Below are 26,542 nucleotides of genomic sequence, written 5' to 3'. Positions count from 1 at the left end.
GATAGAGATATTCAAACAACGTTTGGTAAGTGCACAAAAAATTGTTCAAATGCTCAGACAAAAACAAAAATTAGTCATTCTCAATAAAAAAATTATTGGTCCGTTACAGGAAAAAAAAAAAAAAAAAATCTAATTAGGTTAGAATGGAGTGTAGGTACTATGGTGTGTTTAAGTACTCTTATCTATATTTATAAAAATAAAAAAAAATAAAAATCTTATCTATATTATATGATAGAGTAATGTTAAAAATTATATTTTATCTTGAATAATTTTATATAGTATATATTATATTTTTATTTTACAAATATCTTTTAATATTGATTTGGCGATCTAACTAACTTTTGAGATTTTTTTTTTAATAAAATTATCACATATATATATAGTATGTTTAAGATAAGGACGTCCCCGCAGACCACAGCTACCCATTCATTGTTCGGAAACTTTCCCATTAGGCACTAGCAAACACGTTCAACCATTCTTCTTATTTTAAGAATATTTAGAGTATCAAATCATTTTTTATTTTTTCTATTAAAAAACACTTTACAACACCAACCCTTTATCTTTTCCTATATATTAAAATATTTTTTTTATTTTTATTCATTTATCTTCCACCTCCATCATCTAAACACTCTGGGTGAGCATCTCCGCCCCACCACCCCCTGCTTCACCTTCTTCACAATCTTCCCCGTCGCAGCGCCGCAACCTCAACCTTCTCAACCCCGCTCCCTTCCCCACCACCATCGCCGTCATCTTCCATTCTCTTAGGCTTTTCCTTGAACACCATCTGCTAAGTCCCCCTGTTCCTCACGCCCATGGGTGACATGGTGCCAAGCTTTGCACCCTTGTTCTGGATCTTAACAATGCTCATAAGGCTTGAGAGGAGAATCACCGACATGGTATCAGCTATGGTTTTCATTGTAGCAGGATCTTTACCCATTTTCAGCTGATCCAAACTTTTTATCACGAGCTCTCTCAATGGCCCAATCTTGACCAATAGAACGAATGCCACAACACCCTTAGCAAACAAAACCAAGAACAACAATTGAATCATTTCTCTTCTTCAACGAAGTAATGCACACCTTGCTGCAATTTTGGAAAAGCCTTGAATTTCCCTTAATGCCAATTAATCTTCATACGAAAATATAAAATCCCACCCCAGAAAACCAGCCGTATATTTCAAATCCATAGATTCATAGACTCATCTGTAAATAGAAGGAAAGAAGCTTCCTTGCAGAGACCTGTTTGTTATTTCTATTGCTGCCACTGTGTGTCAGAGAGAGAATGAGAGAAAGGAAGACAAGGAAGAAGAACGAAAAAGAAAGAGAAATGACGCGCGAAGGAGAGAGAGTCAGAGAGAGACAGTTTTTTTTTTTTTTTTTAATTAAAATATTGGATTAGTTAGCTACGGTACTACCTACACAATGATGAAGCCCTAAAATAAGATAATTGCTGTCACTTGATTATTTTTTCTAGTTTTTTTTTTATAATTTTTCTTATTTTAAGAAATAAAATCACTTAAAGGACATGTGCGCTATAAATACAGCTCCACCAACTTTACGCCCGAATCACAATATCTTTTGAATAATATTGGACATACCATAGGGTATTATGATAGGTCGGGTTTTGACCTAGCTATATGAGAAATGATCGACAGCCACCTCCACATACTACTCCTCATTACCTCTTCTACGTGGCGTGTGTTTTTTATTATTTTTTTGAGAAATCATCCAAGTGGCATGTGTTTTTTATTGCTTTTTTATTTTTGGGTGGTGTTCAATCATTACTTTTTCTACATCCGGCTCAAAAATTTTAAAAAAATATTTGGTGAGTTGCTACATTAGTCCTCGACAAATATAAAAATAAAGTATATTTTAATATTTAGCATTAACTCTTCTCTCAATTAAAAATAAAGAATAAATAAATAAATTATGAAGACATATACAGTATTTAAATATACTAGTAAAAATGAATTGTTAAAATAAAAAATCGAATATAAGTATTTAAAAAAAAAATAGATAATTTTAAAATGAGAAAATAGAATTTTTTAGTTAAACTAAAAAACTAATTCGTTGGGCCGAATATAAATATTCCTGCATATATAAGAACTCTCTATACCGAGTATACTCAACTCAAATGTCCTGGATATTGCCAGCTGCAGCTGCAGCAGTTAAAAATGTGTCACATCATTAATATTTAGAAAAAAAATAGCCCACCCATCATATAAATTATATGAGATATAATTTTCAGTAACAGTTAAAAATGTGTCACATCATCAATATATAGTTGACACCACCTCCAGCCAAACAGTAAATGTGAGTAGCCATTACCGTCAATTCCTCAAACAGTACTTTTATTTTTGATTTTCGGGTGGCTGATGATGGAGGCCGGTGGCTGGTCACCTCTTTTCTTTTCTTTTATTTTCTTTTTTTCTATTTTCCTTAATTAAATAATATTGATTACGTAATTTGAGATATATATTCCAAGACCTACAACAATCGAGATATTAGCGATTGGTCAAAGGGAGTGCATTCGAACCTAACTCGTCGTCTCAGGCGGAAAAGAAAAATAAAAAAAAAGGCGTTGAGATTGAGAGAGAGAGCGATGATCGAAGTGGTTGGTAGATGATCGAAGTGGTTGGTAGAGGCATTGGCCATTGACCGATTGGATGGTATGGCGCGGTGGGTGATTCTGAACTTTGACCGAGGGTGGCGATCGTGACTTTTCACGTTTGACAACGTGGTTGGTGACAATGGTTGGTGAGTTCCAACTTCAAAAAGTCCAATTAATTGAGTTTTCTTCTTGGGATCTAGTTAGCTATCTATTTTTATAAATTAACACCAAAAAATTAAAATAAGTAGACTGATATACAAAATTGAGTAATTCTATAAACACACTTTTATTCAATCCATCACTATCACTATCGCATTTTGTTGGCATGACAGTATTTTTGACATGATTTTCTATTATTTAAATATACAATTTTTAATCACATTGTCTATTATGTAGCAATGTGGTCCATCACTTTACTTTATTTTTTAAAAATAAAAAAATTTTAAAGTAAGTGAGGGATCACAATATCACATTGTCACATAAATAAGGCGGTGAAAAGTTGTATATTTAGGTGGTAGAAAATCATATCTCTAAGCATTTATATCAACATTTGTTTGTTTTTTTAATATTATATATATATATATATAAAATTAAAAGTTAATTGACAATGACATTGCAACATAATTAGATAATAATGGCATACAAATATAATTTATAACATTCTACTAAAAAAACTTTTATATGCTATTTGAAAGAGTAGATTGAGACTGTTACGTCAGCATTGTGAAGAGTTGTATGATAAAATTGTGTATATAGCATTACTTCGTTCAAACTTGAGTTCATGCTCTCTTTTTCTTTTTCTTTTTTCCTACCTTGAAAGCATTTTTGGGCCTCCTTGGGCTTGGTAGGACCCTTGTTCCTTGTAGCCCCTTCAGCGTCTTGTTGGCTCTTCGGGCCTCTTACGGTGAATGACTTGCCTTTGGGCCTGATAATGGTGGCGTTATATTGGGTTTTTTGAATCCCGGGCTTCGGGTGTATTTTCTGAATCTATCAGAGTAGTAAATAACACATTATTTGTCAATCCAATGTTTTTCAACATCATGTGTTGGCATAATCACTGTCATCATTGATATATACTCCAAGGGGCAAGGGCCAAGTCTATTTCATTTAATCGTGACCTCAACAAATCTCATTCATAAAATAAATGAATAATAAAAGAATTCATAGAATTGGGGCAGAAAATTCTACCAACGAAAGGGGAAAAAAAGAGAGGAGAGAAGTTCAGAGTTCGGACACGAGATCTGTTCAATTCCCGTTGTAGGATTAGAAAGAGCGTAGAGCCGTAGACGAACCATTCAAATTTGACCACATTGACAAACGACTTATTTATCATCTCCTTATTTTACCACAATGTCCCCCAAGTGCCTAAGATGCCCCCGCTAAGCTCTCACTCTCTCCTTCTTCAAACCCAGGGATGCCATGGTAAAACACTTCCAAGGGGAGGAATCCTATACTTTTCAACGCAAAAACCTGTTCTCTGCGCTTTTCATCTGTAGATGCAAAAACCATCCTCATGTCAATGCACGATTCTTAACGTACACCCTTCCCCGCGGTTTCCTTGGATCCGATTCCATTCCTCTTCATGTCATGTCTCCAAGACCCATTTCTTCTCTTCCCGTGATTGGTTCGTTTCCACTGTTCTGTACCCCCGCCTCTGAATCTAGCGCATTCGGGAAATAACGCTCACTGCGCTTCCTTCTACAATGGATATTTCTTGTCGGCTCTTGGTCTTTTCGATATTTCTTTGCTTTTTGGCATCTGGGTCTTCCTCTGTTGAGATTTTTCACCAAGCGTAAGTAATTTTTAATGGTTTTTGTTTTTTGGATTTGAATCTGTGGCTAATTGGTTTTGTTTGTTGCTCTAGTTCTGGAACGGTTAAAGTTGAGTTTTTCTGCTTGGTTGTTATATAAAGTGACAATCTTTGGATTGGGTTCGTTGTTGTTTTCGTGATGTTGGTGATAAATTTTCGCAACAGTTGGTTCTTTTGTTACTTTTGGGAGCGAAATACGCTATGATTTTTCCTTTAAGAAAGAAGAAAAGCACTTTCAATACGTTAATTAAGCAGCACATGTGTTCTATGTTAGTTCCATTCCAGCTTGAACTTAAATGTACTCTTTTGGGGTGTCTTTCTGGATTTTTTTTTTTCTTAAATCGTCTCTGGTGGTGTAAAATGAATCATGTTGATGATTTGGTTTGAGTGTGACTATACAAAAGGTTAAGTTGGTGTCAATGTGAAGTAGAAGAATGTAGTGCTTGGAGTATGGGGGAGTTAGGCCATACTATGACCTTTTAGTTTAATTTAAGTTGCTGTAGAAAATGAATGATGTCCCAGTAGGTTGGCACTTTACAAGAGAAGTAGGCCCTTAACTTTCTAAAATAGGATAGCTTCGGGATGGCTAGTTTGGTCAGTGAGAAGATCAAGAACATGGGAAGAATCTGGCCTATTTTAAATGTAAGAATTTAAGTAGAACAATGTAGTGCTTGGAGTATGGGGGAGTTAGGCCATACTATGACCTTTTAGTTTAATTTAAGTTGCTGCAGAAAATAAATGATGATCCAGTAGGTTGGCACTTTACAAGAGAAGTAGGCCCTTAGCTTTCTAAAATAGGATAGCTTCGGGATGGCTAGTTTGGTCAGTAAGAAGATCAAGAACATGGGAAGTATCTGGCCTATTTTAAATGTAAGAATTGATTGCTTCTGAAGGATTACATCTAGAGGTCCAGTGATAGTAGCATACTTTGGTGAATATCTTTGGTCTATAAAACTGAAAGTAAATGTGGCTGTATCTGGATTAGAGCCCTAAGTGATGTGCCTCTTGAACGTCGCACACTACATACTTATTACTGGTTTAGTGAAAATGTGTACTTATGCTTAATGTTGAAGACGCTGCTCAATTTCTCTTAGGAGAAAATTCAATGATGTCCTATTTTTATTCTCCTAAGTCGAGGGCCTTTGGTCCGTATAAAGTCACACCCAGTCTGGGTTGTAGGTGTAACTTAAATTTGGAAAATGTTTGACTGTGCATAAGAATTTTTGTAGGATATATCCAAATGGACTCGTGTAACACACTTGGCTTAAAACAGCCCAGAATTGGGAAATTACTGGTCCATAATTCCTATTCTGTTTTAAGTTGTAAGATACACTTCTTCCAATACAAGCAGCATTTATCAGTATACCTTATCAAATGGAAATTAATTGATAATTTGTGGGTGTAGCTAATACATTTTTTTTTTTTTTTTTTATAGAAATAAAGGAGATGTATACTTCACCTAAGAACTCCCATGGGCTTAGGGAAAGAAAAGAAAAAACTTACATCTTTTGTGGGTTGACCCTTTTTTTTTTTTTTTTGTACAAAATTTATATAGCTCATCATTCTTAGTCTTGTTTGTTGCAACAGAGCATTGTTTTACTTGTTTTCTTCAAGGGCGCGCTTATCATGCACTCTTTTCTTGCTTTGTTGTGTTGATTACTAGCTGCTGATCATCGTTCACTTGATTTTATTTCTCTTCCTGCACACCTTTTATTATTTTAGAAGCTAATGCAGTGTATTTGTTTTGGTACATAAAGGTTTCCTATTGTGGAACCTGATCCTGGTCATACAAAACTTCGTCTTGCAAGGGAAGGACTGGAGGTCATTGAGAGGATAACAACTCCTATTGCAGCTGTTGCTGTAAGCCAGAGATTTATCTTCCCGAGCATCTAGTCCTCAATGTTTATTTCCTCTTAAATAAGATTGAAAGATCTATTCAAAATCTGCATTGTTTTCATTTTCCTAAATGTTAGGAACCATATTTGAAAGACTAGCACACTTGGGGTGACCATTTATGGGTTGATTGTTTATATAGTGTTTACTTCATATTATGAAGGGACAACGTTTAAATCCTCTACATATGGTTGGTTTCCATAGAGCTAATTGATGTCTTTTATGTTTTTGGGTTTTGGTCCAATTCCACCTTATAATGAGTCAGTTAATAACTTGGAGACTTGGATTGAAAACTCAAGCTAGACACTCTTAAGTTTGGAAAACGCCTAAACCTGTGGATCCCTGTATAACTTTTAGTTTTCATGAAGGAAACTCTTGTTGGCTGATAGCATTTTCCCCAAAATTATTTCATTCTATGGAGTACAAATTGTTTCATGTCTATCATTAGTCCATCCTGTAATGATAATTGTGCATTAAATATATCTTTTGATTGGTGATACTCTCTTAATAAAATGTCTTCAAGTTAAAAATATTTTTTATTTCCTTTTTCGCCCATCCGAACTCTATCTTGATCATTTTATTGTCAGGTTATCGGGCCATATCGCTCCGGAAAATCTTTTTTGCTTAATCAACTTCTCTCCCTCTCATGTTATGAAGGTAAGACTTCATTGTATGCTCAACGGTCAACATGGATTGATTGGTTTCAGTGAATTAATGTTCTTTAATATGTTTTTGCTTCTCAGGCTTTGGTGTTGGACACATGCGTGACACAAAAACAAAAGGTAAAGCTGGATGTGTCATCGATGTTGTGGATATGCCTAACTGTTTTTGTAGATATCATTTAAGATCTCTTTGTTTTCTATTTACAGGGATATGGGTTTGGGGAACCCCTGTTGAATTAGATATTGATGGGGTTAGAACTTCTGTCTTTTACCTTGATACAGAGGGATTTGAAAGTGTTGGGAAGTCTAATGTATATGATGACCGGTAATCTCCATCATATAATTTGGTTTTGATTGTTGGTTGGAATTCTTGTACATTTTGGGTTTATAATACCTGATTCTGCAGGATTTTTGCTCTGGCAAATGTTATGAGTTCTGTGCTCATCTATAACCTGCCTGAGACGGTTAGTTGCCTGACATTTACTTTTTCATCATTCTTTTAGTTTCTATTGCTTGGGATCCTGAACTGTTGGGTAGCTTACTGAACTAGGTTCTTACTATGATAAAATTCAAAGAGAAGAAAGTTAGGCAGAAACGTGGATGCTAGTGTTGAGTTTCAAATTTTGGCCACAAGGCAACGTTGAATGAAAAATTGTTGGATTTAAGTTGATATAAATATTAGAGCCTCTTAGGTTTTTGTAGGGCTGGTTAACATGTGAAATTTTTGGTTTTATTCTAAGGACTAAATCTGAGATTGAAGATGAGATAAGTTGGATGGGAGCTCTTTGTGTATACGGCCTGTGTACTTAGGGGCGCCTTACGCTTTAATAATAAAGTTTAACATTCCTTAGCAAAAAAATAAGTTGGATGGTCATTTCTTGGATTTTATATGTGGGTGTAGAGCAGAAATATGGTTCCAAATGCAAATACAATAAGCTGTCATGGATGTGGGCAGCTATGAAAGAATGGAAATAATATGATAGAAAAAAAAAAAAAAAAAAAACTCTTGCTTTGCAGGGCACGGAGCCCCATGATTGAAATTGAAAATCCAAATAAAGAATATTCCTAATTTATCACATCATTGTGTAAGGCAGTCCTTTTTAGGTTTTTGCGATGCCAATTAGTACAAAAAGAAACATATGAGCCAGTACTTCATTTACTTGGTTCCTGGAAACTGCTGTTGTTCAAGTCCACAGTTCGCTATTGCCATGTCTCAATTGGCTTGGCTTATTGGGCCACTGTATTCTTTATTTTTTAATTAGTAAGTGGATTATCATTAAAAGCGCAAACTGTAACCCAGGTACACAGGAAGTATACAAGAAAAACGCCTAATTAGGAGAAGAAAAAAGTACAAGGAGTCATTGTAATATTTTTTTTTTGTCTCATTGTGTGCTTAGATTCGTGAAGCTGATATCTCTCGTCTCTCATTTGCTGTTGAGCTTGCTGAAGAATTTTATGGGAGGTATACACCTCTACGAGTTCTTTATTAAGTAATTTATGTTATTATAATATATAAATTAGGGCTATTTATACTGAATATTGGTCTTGAACACCCTATTTTTAGTACTGAGATTAACTTGTTTTCTGGTCTGATTTACAACAAACATCACTTGGTAAACAGAGTGAAGGTAATATTTGAGATCTTGTTTTGTTATTTTTATTATCAATTTTCTTATTATTAATTTATTGCTAACTTATGCATTTTGCATGGCTGGATGTTCGTGTAGGGACAAGATGTTGCCTTTGAACCTTCTAAGCTTTTGTGGCTTATCCAGCGTGATTTTCTACGTAAGTTTAGAAATGCTTTCCTAGAATATGTTTTTCTTGAGGTAGTAATAAAGGAAGCCCTCTAGTGTCAAGATTTTTCTTTGGACCCAGTCATATTTTTCCTTTGCTTTCAAGAGTATGCTGTGAAATAGATCATGGCAAGTTTTTGACTTGGGGGGATATCCCATACATGATGCCTCACTTGTTCAAGTTAGAAACTGACATCTTTGTTGGTGTTTTACAGAAGGGAAGTCTGTGCAAGAAATGGTGAATGAAGCTCTTCAACATATCCCCAATGTTGATGGTAAGTTTTCCCCTACTTGCACCCATTATGAATGAGTTCTACTACTGTACCCCTATTGCAGTTTTATAATAAAGTTTTGATAGTGGGGAACTTTCCATAATTGCAGGGGACAAAAATATTGAGCTGGTAATTTCTCTTCGTGATGCTGCTTTGTCAATTATCAGTAGAATATGACAATTCTGGAATTCTAAGTTTATTATTTTTGTAACTTTGTTAGGTTAATCAAATCCGCGATTCATTGGCTATTATGGGTGATAACAGCACGGCGTTTAGCTTACCACAAGTATGTGTTTCCTTCACTTCTTAATAATCTCTCCCAGTGCTTCCCCCTTTCTCTTGCTGTTTCAATTGCTATTGTTGTCCTAAGTATGATATAGATGGCTCGGTGATAAGCTGTGTTGGCTTCCTAAACTTATTGTGAGCATCTAGTTATGCTATAAGGACATTTCAAATGTGTGAAGTACCCTTGTTGTATACATGATATGGCATGGAAACAGCGACTTGTTTGTGTTAGATATGAGCTGTATATGCCTTTTGTCAGACTCATGCACATTAAATGTCTGGCAAAGGAGGATTTCGTTTATAATTTGCTTGATATTTCCTTGGGTGTCTTCTTCCTATTTTCACACTGTTCACAGTTTGAGATAAGTTGAGTAACATGAGTATCAGTATTGAACTCATTACGTCATACAGGAAATGATTCACCTTTTACTTTATGGTAGAGGAGAAAAATTGATTTTCCTGGTGCTCTGGGAAAAATTTTGCAACTCTTGTTCAAAAATGTATTAGGGCAACTAAGTTTTTAAAGATTGGCAGTCTTCACGTACACGACTAATCCATATTTTGGATAATTTATTCTAACAACCAATCTGAAGTAGCTGGCTCGTGACCTTTATTGTCATAGATATTGGAAATGACCACAGTATGCAGAGACTTTTTGGGCGAAACTGGTTCACCAAGTAAGGTTTCTCACTAAACTGTGGTCATTTACAGTCATAAATGTCTGGAAACAGAATTAGCTGTCTTGTGACCTTTATTTTTGGGCCTGTTTATTTGTGTTTTCAGAAATTAGTTTTTAAATTCTGTTTCTGAGAATTAAAATACATTTTGAAAAACATTTTTCTTTCAGTGGGTTTTATTTCCTATACTGCAAAAAGAAAAAATCGTTTTGATGTTGTTTGAAAATCAACTCTTTCTTGAGAATAACTCTTTGGAAACAATTTTAAGAACATATTTAAATGAAGCTAACAAGCTCTATCACTACTCTTACATTGCACACTTCTAAAACATAATAGAGTTTCAGTTGACAAAGTGATGTTCCAGAAGCTTTTATTTTCTCATTTACCTTCACTATGGTGATTGGATCAATTTATATGTGGGGTTGTTGGCAGTGATCTTCAATAGGTCCATGTCTACCTTGACCTTGGGGAAGCGTAAATGGTGTTCTGAAGAATGTGATTCCCGTATTTTTGGAAGTCATATACTTGTGCATAACTGCAATTGTAGTATGTAGCCTGTCACCATAACTATACGTATTGTTATGTAGCATGTCCCTTACAGAAATTTGAAGTGTATCAAATTCTTTTTTGTGTGTTTGTGCTTATAATGCAAGTGCGCATGTGTGTGTGTGCGCGCCCGAGAGAGATGGGGGGTTTTAAAGTTTGCATTAGGTAGAGCTAATGTACATGCAAGTGTGCATATGAGAGAGAGAGAGAGAGAGAGAGAGAGAGAGAGAGAGAGAGAGAGAGAGAGAGAGAGAGAGAGGGTTTTAAAGCGTGCATTAAGTGTCTCCACTTTCTAATAAAACTTCTTAAGAGAGAGAGAGGGGTTTTTAATGTGTGCATCAAGTCTCTCCTCTTTCTAATAAAACTTCTTATCAAGTTATTAGTACTTATTGAAAAACAAGATAGAGCTTGATTTTTAAGGTATGGACATAAATTTTTTCTATGTTGGTTTTGATGTAGATCCAGGCTACTCTTCCTTTTTTTTTTTTTTAAATGAATATCCAGGCTATTTATTGGAAAATACAAACACTTACCGTTAAAATCTTTGCCTTCGCTATTTATCAAAAAATTAAAAATTAAAAAATCTTTGCCTTAGCTGATCTTATTGACCTTTAATGTGAACTTTTGAACAGCCTCATCTGCAACGAACAAAGCTTTGTGACATGAAGGATGGTGAACTTGATCCTATATATGTTAAGAAGCGTGAGCAATTGAAAGAGCTTGTTGCTGGCATTATCCGTCCGAAGATTGTCCAGGGTAAAACTCTAAATGGAAAGGAGTTTGTATCTTTCCTGGAGCAGGTACCTCTCTTTAGTCTCAATATTTGGTTTAAAACCATCAACTCTCCAACTCTAAACTTCTGATGTTTTGAGTTGGAGACTTGGACATTGAATATGTTTAAAACTTAGACTAATTGTCATGACTTTTTGGCTATTTTTTCTTTTTCTCGTTAGGGGCTTCTCTTGTGTACTTTCCGTTTACTTGTTGCGCCCTTTGATTTTCTTGGATTTCGATTACTTATAAAAAATTAAAAAAAAAAGAAAAAAGAAAAAAGAAAAAAGAAAAAAACTTAGACTAGTTCTGTCTCTTACCCTTGAACAGCACAGATTTTGCAAACCCTCATTCATTTGCAAATAAATAGGGGTTGAGGGTGAGATCATGGGTTCAACCTCCCATGTTGCCTATGTTGTATACACTTGTAAAAGAAACAAAAGATCATAACTAGTAATAAATGTGAACAAGATTTCTCAGGTTTAGAATGATGTGCGCTGTATATGTATATCCCCTTTAACTATATGTACTTCAATTTTTAAACTTTAGATACTTGAAGCCTTGAATAAAGGGGAGATCCCATCAACAGGCTCTCTTGTGGAGGTTTTCAATAAAGGTATTCTTGAGCGGTGTTTGAAGCTATACAGTGAAAATATGGCCAAATTACATTTACCTCACACGGAGCAAGATCTGCAAGATGCCCATGAGAGGTCTAGAGAGGCAGCAATGCAAGTTTTTGATGAGCAGCATTTTGGCCGACATCATGCGAAGAAATCAGGCGTGCAACTGGATGAGGAAATACAGAAGGTATGATTGGGCCGTTTTAGTTTCATGAATGTGTTGTGTGATCCATTTACATTCTTGGACTGCAGTGTGGAATGGATGAAAAGATGTCTATATACTGTCTTCTTGTGAAACTTGATTGAGCAAGTACACAAAGTGGCTTATGTATCCAGTCCCCCAAAAGAAAAGATAAATTTTATTTGCAGTGCCAATGGCTAAGTAACTGGTTCTTTTTAAGACTTTGGTATTGTATTGTTAGTTGTCCTTTTATTTCTGTTTCATGATCATGCTATTGGTAATAAACCATCTCGAGGGTGGTCTAGCCACTTGTGGTGCATTACTACTGCATTTCAGGGTTAAATGCAATACCGTCTTTCATTAATATTGTAGGCACTCTTCATTTCCATGTATAAGCTACGAAGTTTGTGATGATTCAAAATCACATGCTTATTTAAACATCAAATTTTGTCTAGGTGTATAAAAATGTTATTATGGCAAATGAATATCAATCCTCAAAACTCTGCGAGGCACTGTATACCAGATGCGAGGACAAAATGGACCAGCTTCAAGTTCTCAAGCTTCCTTCCATGGCAAAATTCAATGCAGGTTTCCTTCAGTGCAACCAAAGTTTTGAGCGCGAGTGTGTTGGACCTTCAAAAACAAACTATGAGCAACGCATGATGAAGGTTAGGCATAATCCTTGTATTCTATTTTCTAATTCCTTCAGTTTGTTTCTTCTGCAATTTTTTGTTTTAGTTGTTGAACATCAGAGTTAAAGTCTAGTTTGATGTTTGAGTAATGGGGAAATAGGGAAGCGCACATGTTGTGCAATGTGAAGGAAGATGTCTGTTGTGGTGTCTATGGAGCCTGGAGGGAAAGAAATGACAGAAGTTTTAAGGACCGTAAGAGGACTTTTGAGGAGATTAAGGCTTTATTTTTTCTATACTTTATATCTTTGGACAAATGCTTTTGTTTTTCCTGTGGTATTTTTTTTTTTTTTTTCCTTCTAGCTAGGTGTTTTATCTTGTATACTCTCTGTGTACCTGGGTACGCCTTACACTTTTAATGATATTTCGACTACTTATAGAAAAAATGAAGCGCATATGAAAGTCTCTGTTTTATCTGGCATTTCCCATCCTGACAGGTGGTGTTTATTAACAAAAAATAATCCAAATGGAGAAATCACATATAAGATGGAGTTTTTGCTAATGATGACAGGAATACAAGATAGTAGACTTTTATTCTAGTTGGTGCGGGGAATGAAAATATTGTTTCAGATACTCTATTTTTTTTTTTCCATATGGTGTCCATAATCGACATGTGCCATTTTTTCAATCTTCTGAACTTTATAAATGAATGTTCCATATAAATCCGCAGATGTTGGGGAAGTCACGATCTCTATTTATCAAGGAGTACAACCACAGGCTCTTCAATTGGTTGGTGGCATTCTCGCTTGTTATGGTAGTCGTGGGCCGGTTTATCATCAAGTTTATTTTGATTGAAATTGGGGCGTGGATACTCTTTATCTTCTTAGAGACATACACAAGGATGTTTTGGTCAGCAGAGTCGCTTTACTACAACCCAGGTTGGCATTTCATAGTTGCCACTTGGGAAATGCTTGTTTACAGCCCTATTCTGGATTTGGACAGGTAGTATATGCTTTGTTCTTTTGCACCTCTAATTAAATTTCAATATCTTGTGTTTAGATGCCAGTCAGATCGTGTTTAATATTGTTTTTAAACCTTAACAAAGCAAAGTTGTGTGACATTTAGTTGTTTTATGTTGTTTGGAACAGATGGGCTATTCCCGTTGGTTTAATGCTGGTGATATTGATACTATATTGCCGTTGTTACGGGCGAAGAAAACACGGGCAACATTGGCTATTACCTTTGTACAACAATCATAGAAGTGGCCCGAATCGAGCAAGATCAGATTAAAAGTACAACGACTGCATGCTCAAGCCTCTAGTATGCTCCTGTTCTATCGTCTTCTCGGGCGAGCTTTCCTTTTGTTTTTTATACATGAAGCCCGCCAATCTATTCTTTGAGTCTTCAATGCCGATTATACTGCAGAACCATGAAGAGGTGAAAGATCGTTGGCCACTCTGATAAGTCTGCAACTGTAGCATCTCCCCAGTGGTTTGCATTCATGTTCATTATTTCATGTCTTATTATTTCACAGCTGTTTCTGTTAAATCACTTAGTAAATTAGAATGTAATACCTAGGAAGGAGAAGAAAGAAGAAAAGAGAAGAAAAGTTGTTTCAAATGAATAACTTGCTTTGAATTCTTTTGATCATTGATTGGGTCAGATGAATTACATGATGAAACAAGATGTCTTTCTTCTTCTTTTACATGTATATATATAGATATACTTGGGTCTCTAGAGCTTACTTACCATTGTTGAAGGCTCAATGCTGCGTTAAAGGTATTTGTTGGGGACTGGGGTTCATTCTACGGACCTTTTCTAATGCAAAAAGAAAAGAAAATAATAATAATTTAATGTGTTAGGGTGTGTTTAGGATTGCGATTTTCTAGATGAAAAGTGTGATTTTAAACCAATTTGTAGAAAATGAATAGTTTGAGAATTGCGTTTTTAAAAAAGTGCGATTTAAAACTGTAGAAACCTGTTTATTCGAATCGTAGGCAATGCGGTGTTTTTTTGAAAATATAGAATTTTAACGGTTAACCTGCGGTTTTAAAAATCAAACTGTCATTTTACTAAATGCCTAACTTTTTTTAAAAAAATTACTTTTTCAAATTACACATTTTCAAATATTTTTAAATTGTATTTTTTGAAATTGTAAATTTAAACAGATCTTTAGCCGATCAATTAATAAAATTTGGGGATCCTATTTATCAGAGAGAGTCGTGCAAGGGTTTAAGGTTAGTTTGATAAAAAAATAAATTAGAGGTGTTTTTGCTGCTTGGATGAAAAAATGTTTTAATGTGACGAAAAAATAAAAATAATTTTGAATGTTTTGTATTTAAAGTTATTTGTTTATGTTTTTTTTTATTTATTGTTAAAAAAAAAAAAAAATTGTTGTAAAACGAGACCAATACTTTCACTAATGTTGTGGCAATTTATATGGGATACCTCGTACTAATTTGTCCTATTTTATCATGAACCAAAGTGAATCTTCACAAATGTTTTTCTGGAAAATGGAAATCAATCGCTCGGAAATGAGCAAATTATGGTGCGTTTGGGTATCGAATATTTCGAATATGAATAATATTCAGAATCTGATCACGGATTTCAAGGCAATGAAAATGTGTTTGGATGTTGAATATAATTTAGATTCTTTTGAATATGTGTTTGGGTGTTGAATTTGGAAGATTGGAAAAAAGTGTTTTATAATAGTATAAAGTGATTGGAAATGATTGGATTGTATGAAAAGTTGTGTATAATGATTGGTATGGTAAAAAATAATAATAAAAAATATATGATGGGTTTTAAAAAAGTGTTTTATAATAGTATAAAATGATTGGAAATGATTGGATTGTATGAAAAGTTGTGTATAATGATTGGTATAGTAAAAAATAATTAAAAAAAATATATGATGGGTTTATTCAAACTATTCAAACTTTATTCAAGTGACCCATGGGTTTTATTCAACTTGGATCCGGGTATGGGTTTTTGAATAAAAACCCGGTTCGAATATTGAATATCACTACGAACCAAACGCACCATTAATGACCCAAATTTCAAAACAACTAAACAAGTGCCATGGCTCTCGGTCTACTTGGACCTCTCTCACACGTACAATGATACATACAAAGTGATACCAACATTTGTTATAAACGGCGTCACTTTGTTCCTCGACTGCGCACGACGTCGTCGAAATCACGGGGCTCTCCCTCTCCGTCCTCTCGGCAAATTGAAGCCCCTGACGCTTCACCTGCAAAACCCTAACATCGTCCAAGGTTTTAGCCGAAAGAAAAATGGACACGCACTCCTCGCACCTCACCGCGCCGAACCGCTCACGTAGCTCGCAGTCCCCATCTCCGTCCCACTCGTCCGCCACCTCGTCCATCCACAAGCGAAAGCTCGCGCCCGACGACCACGCGCCCCCATTCCCGCCCTCTTCCTTCTCCGCCGATACTCGCGACGGTGCTTTGACATCCAATGACGACCTCGAGAGCATCTCCGCCCGGGGACGTGGCGCCGACGACTCCGACTCCGAAGAGGACTCTGAGGAAGCTGCCGCAGCCGCCGCTGACGACTCCGATGATGACTCCTCCGCCATGCGCACCTTCACGGCGGCCCGGATCGAGTCTACCACCACCGGAGGCGGCTCAGGGGGCTCGGCGCGCAGCACGAAGCTCAAGACGGAGAATCTGAACCCTTCGACGGTGAAGATCGAGAACTCGGAGTGCGGGAAGGACGGTGGGACCCAGGGTGCCGGCACAGTGGGGCCCGGTTCCGCTGCGGTTGGGAGCTCGATGGCGGGGATCGTGGTGAAAGAGGACGCCACGAAGATATTCACGGAGAATATACAGACCAGTGGAGCTTATAGTGCCAGGGAAGAGAGTTTGAAGAGAGAGGTAAAAGGCTCAAAGGCTCTCTCTTTGTTCGATAAAATCCAGCAAGGATTGGTTGATTGAAACCAAGTTTTCCCGCTGAATTTTTGCTTGTTTGGTTAGAATGATATAGAAATATAGTGAGATTATTATAGAGATGCTGAAATGTTGCAGGAGGAGGCAGGAAGGCTCAAGTTTGTGTGCCTTTCAAATGATGGTATTGATGAGCATATGGTTTGGTATTCTATTTCTTCTCTTTCCCTCAACATTCATGTTAGAATCTTTCCTTCTATGCAGCTTATGCTCAAAGTCTTTTGGCTTTAACCAATGCCAAAAATTACTGGCTCTACCAGTTTAGGGGGTTTTGTACGAATTATATGATTTTGGTTTTGGTTTCTCCAGGTTGATAGGATTGAAGAATATTTTTGCAAGGCAATTACCTAACATGCCAAAGGAGTACATTGTCCGCCTTGTTATGGATAGGTAATATAATTAGAACTTTGTATAAAGTAGCCACACATTGCAAGAAATGAACTTAGAAGTTGAAAACTCGCCAACTTCTCTTCTAGTTGGGGACTTATGTTTCTCCCCCCCCCCAGTTATGTACGTCTTTCTGATAAATAGTGTTTAATATATATTGTTTTTAATTATTTGCATGCTTTTCACGTTTGGTTTCTACAGAAGCCATAAATCCGTAATGGTTATCCGGCGTAATCAGGTTGTTGGTGGTATCACATATCGCCCATATGGCAGGTAAGGTTCATATTAGCGACATCCTTGTGTTTATCTATTTGTTTGTCTCTTCACCTTCAAGTGTCATTTTTTTTTTTGATAAGTAAATAAAGTTTTATTGAAAGCGTAAGGCACCCCTAAGTACACTGGAAGTATACACAAGGAAACGCCTAAGAAGGCAAAAAAAAAACAAACAAGTAAATAGAATAGCTAATCGACAAGGGTGACAAAAAGACTGCCGTTAAAAAATACAGCATATGAAGAAACGAGGCTATAATATCCTCCATGGAATTCTCCATGTCTTCAAAACACCTAAGATTTCTCTCTTTCTAAATACACTAAAGAATGCAAATTGGCACTATCTTCCAAATCGCAGCATTCCTTGACCTTCCACCAACAGGCAAATAAGTCGATAACTCTTCTAGGCATGACCCATGACATATCAAACCGAGGAAAAACATGATTCCACAAAGTGGAAGCCACATCATAGTAAAGAAAAAGGTGGTCCACTGATTCTCCATATTTCTTGCACAAGTAGCATCTATCCACAATGATTGATCTTTCGCTTCTTGACATTGTCCACTGTAAGAATCTTGCCTAGGGCAGCCGTCCATGCAAAAAAAGCTGCCCTCGAAGGAGCCTGAGTTCGTCACACAGTCTTCCAAGGAAAGCGTCTACCTTCAGAGCCAACCAAGGAGCTGAAGTAGAACTTGACCTTGAACACACCTTTTTTGGAAGGGACCCACCAGAGCCTATCTGTACGATCTTGACTCACTGTGGCTGAATGTAGCACCTGAAAGAATGAGGCAAAGACACCCACTTCCCAATCATGCGCCTCTCTAACAAATATAGGCGCTCTATAACTATTTTACATTTGTTGGGCTGTTATTCTTTTTCCGCATCATTCTAAGCTGAGCTGATGTTTCCATTTTTCTATCAATATGAGCAGTTACTCATTTCAATGAACAAGCGTAGAATTGTGGAGAACTTTATATTGCACATTTTAACTTATGCCTTCCTGTTTCGTTTCCATAGTTATATGTGCTTTCTTCTTCTTTTCTAATTTCAATTCACTCCCTGAAGTTCTTGTGTTTAGTTAGCTTGGCTGCCTATGTCTGTCTGCAGTTCAAGCAAGAAATGCATTTCTGTTGGAAGAACTTTTAGTTGCAATATGGTCATACTTGTCATGTGACAAGTGAATGGATGGTATTATGAGGCAATTTTAGATTCTCAGGAGTTTGACTTCTTTAGCTTCAGACCAATCCTAAGTTTACTTTTAGTGGATGGATCTGGAATTCCTTTCTTTTTCCTTAGCTTTGTGCTACACTTTGATTTAGTGTGTAGGAGCTAGTAAAAACTCTGCAGTAATTCGACTTGATTATTTCTGTGTTATTGTTTGTTACATGAAACATCTTTTACCCTCTGTAATGAGACTCATTTTCTCTGTAAAATCTCAGCCAAAGGTTTGGGGAGATAGCTTTTTGTGCAATCACAGCTGATGAGCAAGTAAAAGGTTATGGCACCAGACTGATGAATCACTTAAAACAGCATGCACGTGACACGGATGGGTTAACTCATTTTCTGACATATGCTGACAATAATGCTGTGGGCTATTTTATCAAACAGGTCTCGTTCTCGTGGTTCTCCTAGTGCATCAGGGTTTTTATTGCTTGTTAACTAACAGTGGCACAACCATGTTTCTTAATAAGAAATGTTTGGATGTCTCTAGAGACAGCATTGCATGAGGATCTGCTGCAGATTTTTTTTTTTTGTTTTGGTAAAATAAAATGAGGGAAGTTAAAGAAGTAGAAAGTTTCCTAAATAGTTGTTTTTCAGGTATAAGCTTCCATCCAAATACTTGGAGGTAGGTCAGTTTACTTTCAAAGGGGTGCTACATTTGCAATTAGATTAGATAGTCCTTCATTATGTCTGTCATTTTGCTGGTTAGTATTGGTTGGATTATTCATTTATCTGATTTCATGATCTACTACTTCTTTATCATTCTATTTATTATCTTCATAATGGCTCCTTTAGGATTTATGGATTAATCCTTGGTGCTAATGTTTTGGCATATTTTTATTTTTTTTCATATTTCTCCAGGGTCAATTATACTTTACTATCCAAAACTATCAAGTCGTAATATTCCCCTCAAACCTCCAATCTGGGCTATTAATCCATAATTTGGAAGAATTATTGCAATTTAATCCCTCCCGTCCAAATCAGTTCCAAAAATGAGAAAATGACTGAAACACTCCTTAACACAAATGGTGATATGGCTTCTCTTTTGGCATCCATGTTCTCTCTCTCTCTCTCTATCCAACCCCTACACCATCCCCACCTACAAACCCGCCGCCCATTACCAGCTCCACAACTCAAAAATAACCCTCATAACGAAATTTAATTGTACAAAATCAGTGGAATTTGAATTTCACAATTATTTTATTGGGTATTTCAGTTATTGTTTTTGTACTAATTTGGACGGTGAGGGGTACATTACAAGATTTCTTCCAAATTAAGGAGTCAATAGCCCAAATTAAAAGTTTGGTGAGGAACTTACAAAAAAAAAAAAAAGAGGTTTGGTGAGGACATTGCAACAAGGGTGATAGTTTGGAATGGTACTGTGTAATTTGCCTTATCTTTATTTATCCTTCTCTTAACTGGATAGGATTTGGTTTTATAGAATGATTTGAAGTTTTTTTTTTTACCTGTAGGGTTTTACTAAAGAGATCCACTTGGAGAAAGATCGATGGCAAGGGTAGGTTTAATGACATCTCTAGGCTTAAGACTAACAAAACTTATTTTCACTTCTAGGTCCTTTTAGAAGCCTTTAAAACCTGTTTATTCATTGACTCCTTTGAAAACCTTCTTCCAATATTCCATTAATTCAGACATTACGATCTATTTGTTTCTAGTCTATTTATGAGAATTTCAGTAGCATCCCAGGTATATAAAAGACTATGATGGAGGAATCCTTATGGAGTGCAAAATTGACCAAAAGCTTCCATACACTGATTTGTCAACTATGATTCGCCGTCAGAGGCAGGTAAGATAAATATCTGCTTAGTCACGGATATTTTGGGTTTGTATAATTAAGGTGTATGAGTTTGTCTTTGACATGGTAAGTCATGATAAGAATTTATAGAGAAAACTATATTGAGTATTTTTTTTCACTTGAACATTTACCTCATTATCTGCCCCTGACAAATTATGTTACTTTTACTTTCTTTCTTTTCTTACTCCCCCCCCCCCCTCTTCTTTTGGCTAAGGCCTTGCATTGTAAATTTTTTAACTGCGTTTGATGGGTAAAAATTGCTGAACTACTTCGAAACACCCCTCACTTTTGTGCAGTTTTTGGAGTGTGCTAATGCTCCTCCTTTGTCTCAAGCTTCCTTTTAGTTCTCTGTTTGGTTCTTCTTCTCTAACCGTTGAATTGTAAGAAGTCCTAGCAGTTCTCTATAAAAAAGTTACATATGCGTGAAACTGAGCGGAAATTAAAAAAAAAAAAGGAGTTAATCATGTTGCTTCATGGAAAGACTTTAATTTTCGAATATTTCATTCTCAAGTTGGTCAAATATTTTTTCAAACTCAGAATGCCAATTAGAAGGGAAACTTAATCATATGCTCCCTCCGTCCCCTTACAAGTTGTTTTTGAATAATTTCTCTCTTAAAAGTTACTAATATTATCTTTGTTTCATATTGAAAGTGTGGCTTCTGACTTCCTTTCGTCTGTTTATTTTTTCTTCCTTTTTCTTATGCATACTTTCTGATCTCATCATATTGACTGACTATAATCTGCGTTGTTATTGATGTTTTGGTTATGATAGGCAATTGATGAAAAAATTAGAGAGCTCTCGAATTGTCACATTGTTTATCCTGGAATTGATTTTCAGAAGGTATATACTATGGTTTCTGGATGTTCTGAGATCTCTAATTAATACATACTATATGCTTATGATGGTATTCATGTTTAACAATACAGAGTCTGAGTTGATAGTTTTGACTGAATTCAGATTGCATGCAATTCTCATAGTAGATTAGACTTTTGCATATTCAGAGCACCTTCTTGTAGTTAGTACATGATCAAGGTCAAATAGCCATTTTCGTGATAAATTTGTATTCATATATCTAAATTCAAACTTTTTTCCTAATGTAGACTTCAAGCTAGTATAAAACCGTTTCTCATAAAACTATTTAATGATTTGGAAATATTCAATTTTGGTTCTAAACTAAATGAATTAGTCACACCTCTTGCTTTGATTCTATCTTAAATTAGACACCTAGAAAGCATCTAGATGCATGTCAGTAGCAATCCTGAACCACGGACAATATTGGCATACCTTCTAAGATTTTTTTCAAGTGTTGTATTGTGCTTCTCTTTATTTCCAAAATTAACATGTTAACATAATGTATGGATGTGTCTAATTGTGATGGAGAACTTGTTTGTTCAGAAAGAAGCTGGAATTCCCAAGAAAATCATCAAAGTTGAGGATATCCCTGGATTGAGTAAGTATTTTAACTCCCCCTCATTGGTTACCATATGCTTTTTTACTTTTGGTACTTAATGAAAATTCAGTGCACTGGATGGCATTTATAGTTCTTGTGGGTAATGTCATTAATGTGGATGGTTTGGCTGTTTTTCTGGCTGCAAGGTTTTCCTTTTTCCTTTGAAGTATCTTGGTCTTCTGTTGGGAGCCTCTTATAAGGCCAAGTCTATTTGGGATGGTGTTATTGAGAAGACAGAACGTTGTTTGGCTAGTTGAAAAATTATGTACTTGTCTAAGGGTGGTAGGATCACCTTAATCAAGAGCACCCTTTCCAATTTGCCTACGTATTTTGTCTCTTTTCCCTCTCCATGCTGGTATTGCATATTACATAGAAAAGCTACAACGAGATTTCTTATGAGGTGGGCTTGGTGAAGAGTTCAAATTTCACTTGGTTAGTTGGTCTAGGGTTTGGGGGTCTGGAACTTCTTGTTGTTCAATTGTGCTCTTTTAGGAAAATGGCTATGGCACTATATGCATGAGGCGGCTTGGTGGAGAGTTGTGGTGGATTCTACGTATGGCAGCTCGTGAGGTGGGTGGTGTTCTAATGAGGTTCATAGGTCATATGGGGTTGGGTTATAGAAGAATATCAGGTGGGGTGGGGGTTGTTTTCTAGTCATATCATATTTGAGGTGTGAGATAGTTCTAAGATTAGATTTTGTTATGACCTATGATATGAGGATCAGGCCCTGAAGGAAGCTTTCCCAGATTTATATAGTATCGTTAGTGTTAAAGATGCTTTTGTAGAGCGGCTTGTGATTGGGAGGTGGATGTCTTTGTTTCATTTTTTAATTTATTGTAGTCCCTTAGATTGAGACGGGGAGGTGAAGACAAACTTTGTTGAGTCCCCTCCAAAAGAGGTTGTTCAATGTTAGATCTTTCTACATCCTTGTCTTCCCATGAAAGAGTATTTGGGAGATTAAGATTCTTTTTAGAGCGGCTTTCTTTGCTTGGTAGGCCGCTCTATGGAAAACTCTTACCATGGATAATCTAAGTAAGTGGCTTGTCATTGTTGTTGATTGGTGTTGAATGTGGAAGAGGAGCGAAGAATCTGTGGATCATCTTCTTCTCCATTGTGTGGTTGCTAGTGCCTTATGAAGTGCTATCTTTAGTCGTGTTGGGCTGTCTTGGGTTATAGCTAGACGAGTAGTAGATTTGCTTGCTTGTTGGACCAGGTTATATGATAGTCCTCAGAGTGCAGCTGTGTGGGAGGGAAATAAATTATATAAATTTTGAGGGCTGGGAGAGGACGGTAGTGGAATCTAAGTCTTTCTTCTTCAATACTCTTTACCTTTGGACAGATGCATTTGTCTATCCTAATTTGTTTAATTTTCATGATTTTTTTATTTTGTTTTAGCTAAGTTCTTCCCTTGTATACTTTGTGTGTACTTGGATTGCGCTTTTTCACTTTTTAGTGATATTTCAACTACTTTAAAAAAAAAAAAAAAAGTTTTATTTTGATTGCTCCATGTAAAGGTAGCTCTTTTTTCTTTCCATTTTTACTCTTATACAGAACTGTGTGGATCTATTTATCAGATATAGCCCATTAAAGTAATCTTTTTCTAAGGCGTGAATGTCATAAATTACTTGTATAAAACCTTCCTAAAAAATGTTAAATAGGTTGTTGTAACTTGTAATTGTGTTCTTGTCCTTGTTACTATACCAAGGAGATTTGTAATTTGATTCACTTCAAAACATAATTTCTAATTGAAATGAAACCAAATTTTGCTGGTGTGTGATATGCTGTACTAGTAACGTAAATGTGCAAGTAATGGTCTTGCTAATTTGACTTTTTGATATGAACTTTGCAATTTGTGAGTCTAGATGGTACTTGAGTTTGTGTTTTTGCATTTGTTTCATGAAGTTCCAGAATGTATTGGAAGTTTGCAATCTATTTGATAACAGGGGAGGCTGGGTGGACTCCTGATCAGTGGGGCCATTCACGGTTTAGAACTTTAAGTGCCTCTACAGACAGTGCCACAAATCAAAAACATTTGACTTCATTCATGCGCTCACTTCTGAAGGCAAGTCTCTAAGATCTTTTTCTTACCTTTTTATTCTTTAATCATGTAATACTTTCATCAAAAGAAGAGTTATTCATGGGAAGCTCTAGAGATTGATTTCATCGGATCTTGCAACTTCCATAAAAAATGACAGTCAGGTATTGTTTGGAAATCTTTGAGTTCATCATACTAAGCTATGTTGAAAAACATGGTTGCAAAGAAATATCTTTTGTTCGCAACTGCTAAATCAACTTGAAATTGACCTGAGATTGCAAGTTAATGCCCTGATTTTCACACTTATATGCCCCTTAAGACTGTCAATTGTGCTTCAGGCTCTTAGCAGCTTCAAGGTATGTGCATAGGTAAGAGGCTATATTTATCTTGAGCATAGAATATATATGGTGACAGCCTCATCAGAACAGCGACGGAATACTTTTTTTTTTTTTTTTTTTTTTTTTTTTAAAGTAGAACAGCGAGGGAATACTGAGAATCAGATCTGCCTATTCTTGTTATTGTGCTCTGCAACAACAGAATAAAGACCCATCTCCGATAATGATTTACTTAACCGACTCCTGAAACTATCTATTATATTAGGACCCTCCAGATCTCAGGCTGACGTGTGAGAAGTTGTCTTTTGTGCTGTCAGTATGGATAGAAAACTTGCCGAACTTCCCATAGAATTCAAAAATGAAAGGATACTTGCACATTGCCATTTTTCTTAAACATCCCATTGGCTATATTTTCCTTGTCAAGTTGGATCTTACCCAATATGTGTTTATTTTAAGCAGTCGATGCATGACCATGTTGATGCTTGGCCATTCAAGGAACCAGTTGATGCACGAGATGTCCCTGATTATTATGATATCATCAAAGATCCAATGGGTAACAACTATCACGTTTGTATATCTTTTCCTTACTAGCCAACGTATGTGTTTTCTGCACTGTACGTTTTTCCGTAGAACTCTTTAACACTGTTTTGGTCATGTCATTTTGAACATTTCCTTGTTTGTTAACTCTTTGAAACGAGGGGCCCTTCTGGTTCTATGGGTGCCTGAAACAATATATTCTTCTCCATGCAACCACATCGTTAGAGATGATAACCTCATGTGAGGTTATTCTATATCAACCACTTAGAGAGCTGTTTCTAATGTTAAAATGGATAATGTCTTCAAACATGTAATGAGGTCAATTGTCTCTTGAAATTATCCACATTGCACCGAGAAGGGTAATCAAGGCTTCTAAGTTTTTGGAAAATTAAAATTAATCCAGGAAATTGATGTAATAATGGAAGAGGTGCAGAACTATAATATTAAATTAACTGACACATGTTTGGCAACTGTTGCTTATTCAATCGGTAACATATACACACAGTTGGTGGCTTCAAAGAGGTGTTAGTGTAGAATTAAAACTTTGACCCCCTGCGGCTTCCCTTCCTCTCCGGTTCTGCTTGCTTTATTTGGCTACTTTTATCATCACCATGGTGTTGTGAAATTTGTGGGAGTTTTATTTATTCAAGATGTATTGTTTCAAAATATTTTGAACTGAAATATTGATGGCGTTGATCGAGTCCTTCCAAAACCAGTTATTCACTAAATAAAGCACGGTACCCAAATACTGAAAGCTATAATTGCATATGCCCTAGTGTATATTTGTTGAAAAATCTATTAAAGAACTTATCTTGTGCATTTATGTCAAATTTGTGATGCTTTAGTCGATTTCAATTTACTGCAGATTTGAAGACGATGTTGAAGAGGGTAGATTCTGAGCAATATTATGTAACATTTGAGATGTTTGTGGCGGATGTTAAAAGAATGTTTGCCAATGCACGAACCTACAACTCTCCTGAGACCATTTATTACAAATGTGCAACAAGGCATAGTGCTCTAATTCCTTATCCTTATTCTTATTTTATTTTATTTTCTCAAACCTCGTGATTCTCACTATGATAGATTTTATTGTGCAGGTTGGAAAGCCATTTTCAAAGCAGAGTTCAATCAGGTCTCCAATCTGGCCCAAAAAATCAGCAGTGACGAATTCATTATATGTAGTGTCGATTCTCCCCTTCATTGTAACCTTTTCGAAGTACATGTCTGCATGTGCATGGTTAAGGCTGATTTTTTATTATTCGGTGATATTGTATTTATTGTACGAGTCTTAAAGAAATAATATATAACTTGATTGAACATGTATTAACAACTCGCATTTTGTAATTTTTTTTTTTTTTGAATTATTATTATTATTTTATATGAGCGTAATTTATTTGTTCAAATCAAGCGGTTTGGATCACATATGAATATTTTCTTATTTGATGAGATTTGACAAACCTCTAATCAAGAAACTTCGAATCTATCGGTAGGGTTAGCTAACTTAAATTTATACATCTCCACGCCGCAGGCTCGTCAATGACAAAAGGAAACAGTGAAAGTGAATATCACCAGTAAGATGCTAGATATGGAAGAACTGATGCACATTATTATTTACTTAAGGGGAGGGTGGGCTTTAAAAAACCTAAATTTTAAGTTTATACGTTTGTTTTAGAATAAAATAATTTTTGCAAAATATAATCTATTATTTAATGTTTGATATGGCTGGACCACTACAAGGCCACCATCGGATTACCGGCGGAACTCAATTTTTTAGGT

The 26,542-nt window shown here is 36.0% G+C and overlaps 2 protein-coding genes across 3 annotated transcripts; both read left to right on the top strand.

The window, feature by feature from the left end:
• Positions 1-3,824: 3,824 nt before the first annotated feature.
• Positions 3,825-14,489, top strand: LOC133857744 (uncharacterized). The gene is made up of 17 exons (XM_062293079.1): positions 3,825-4,402; positions 6,178-6,280; positions 6,901-6,970; positions 7,057-7,095; positions 7,183-7,300; positions 7,382-7,439; positions 8,373-8,437; positions 8,540-8,603; positions 8,703-8,763; positions 8,987-9,046; positions 9,153-9,172; positions 9,264-9,329; positions 11,184-11,351; positions 11,872-12,129; positions 12,579-12,791; positions 13,483-13,754; positions 13,901-14,489. The coding sequence occupies exons 1-17, from the start codon at positions 4,314-4,316 to the stop codon at positions 14,040-14,042; spliced, it is 1,866 nt and encodes a 621-aa protein (XP_062149063.1). The 5' UTR covers positions 3,825-4,313; the 3' UTR covers positions 14,043-14,489.
• Positions 14,490-15,865: 1,376 nt separating this feature from the next.
• LOC133857393 (histone acetyltransferase GCN5) lies at positions 15,866-26,173 on the top strand. 2 transcript variants are annotated; one of them, XM_062292651.1, is made up of 13 exons: positions 15,874-16,648; positions 16,799-16,863; positions 17,027-17,107; positions 17,306-17,377; positions 18,814-18,982; positions 20,068-20,111; positions 20,300-20,399; positions 21,181-21,249; positions 21,805-21,859; positions 23,803-23,921; positions 24,689-24,782; positions 25,632-25,773; positions 25,864-26,173. In XM_062292651.1, exons 1-13 carry the CDS (start codon positions 16,046-16,048, stop codon positions 25,928-25,930), a joined length of 1,680 nt encoding a protein of 559 aa, XP_062148635.1. In that variant the 5' UTR covers positions 15,874-16,045; the 3' UTR covers positions 25,931-26,173. The 2 variants fall into 2 exon arrangements, with proteins under 2 accessions (XP_062148636.1, XP_062148635.1); XM_062292652.1 differs by lacking the exons at positions 24,689-24,782; positions 25,632-25,773; positions 25,864-26,173 and having other exon boundaries at positions 15,866-16,648; positions 23,762-23,901.
• Positions 26,174-26,542: the final 369 nt, after the last annotated feature.

Source organism: Alnus glutinosa, chromosome 14 (genome assembly GCF_958979055.1).
Source record: "Alnus glutinosa chromosome 14, dhAlnGlut1.1, whole genome shotgun sequence".
NCBI classification, from domain to species: domain Eukaryota; kingdom Viridiplantae; phylum Streptophyta; class Magnoliopsida; order Fagales; family Betulaceae; genus Alnus; species Alnus glutinosa.
The sequence above is the reverse complement of the archived record's forward strand: the minus strand, read 5'-3'. Positions and strand labels throughout refer to the sequence as shown.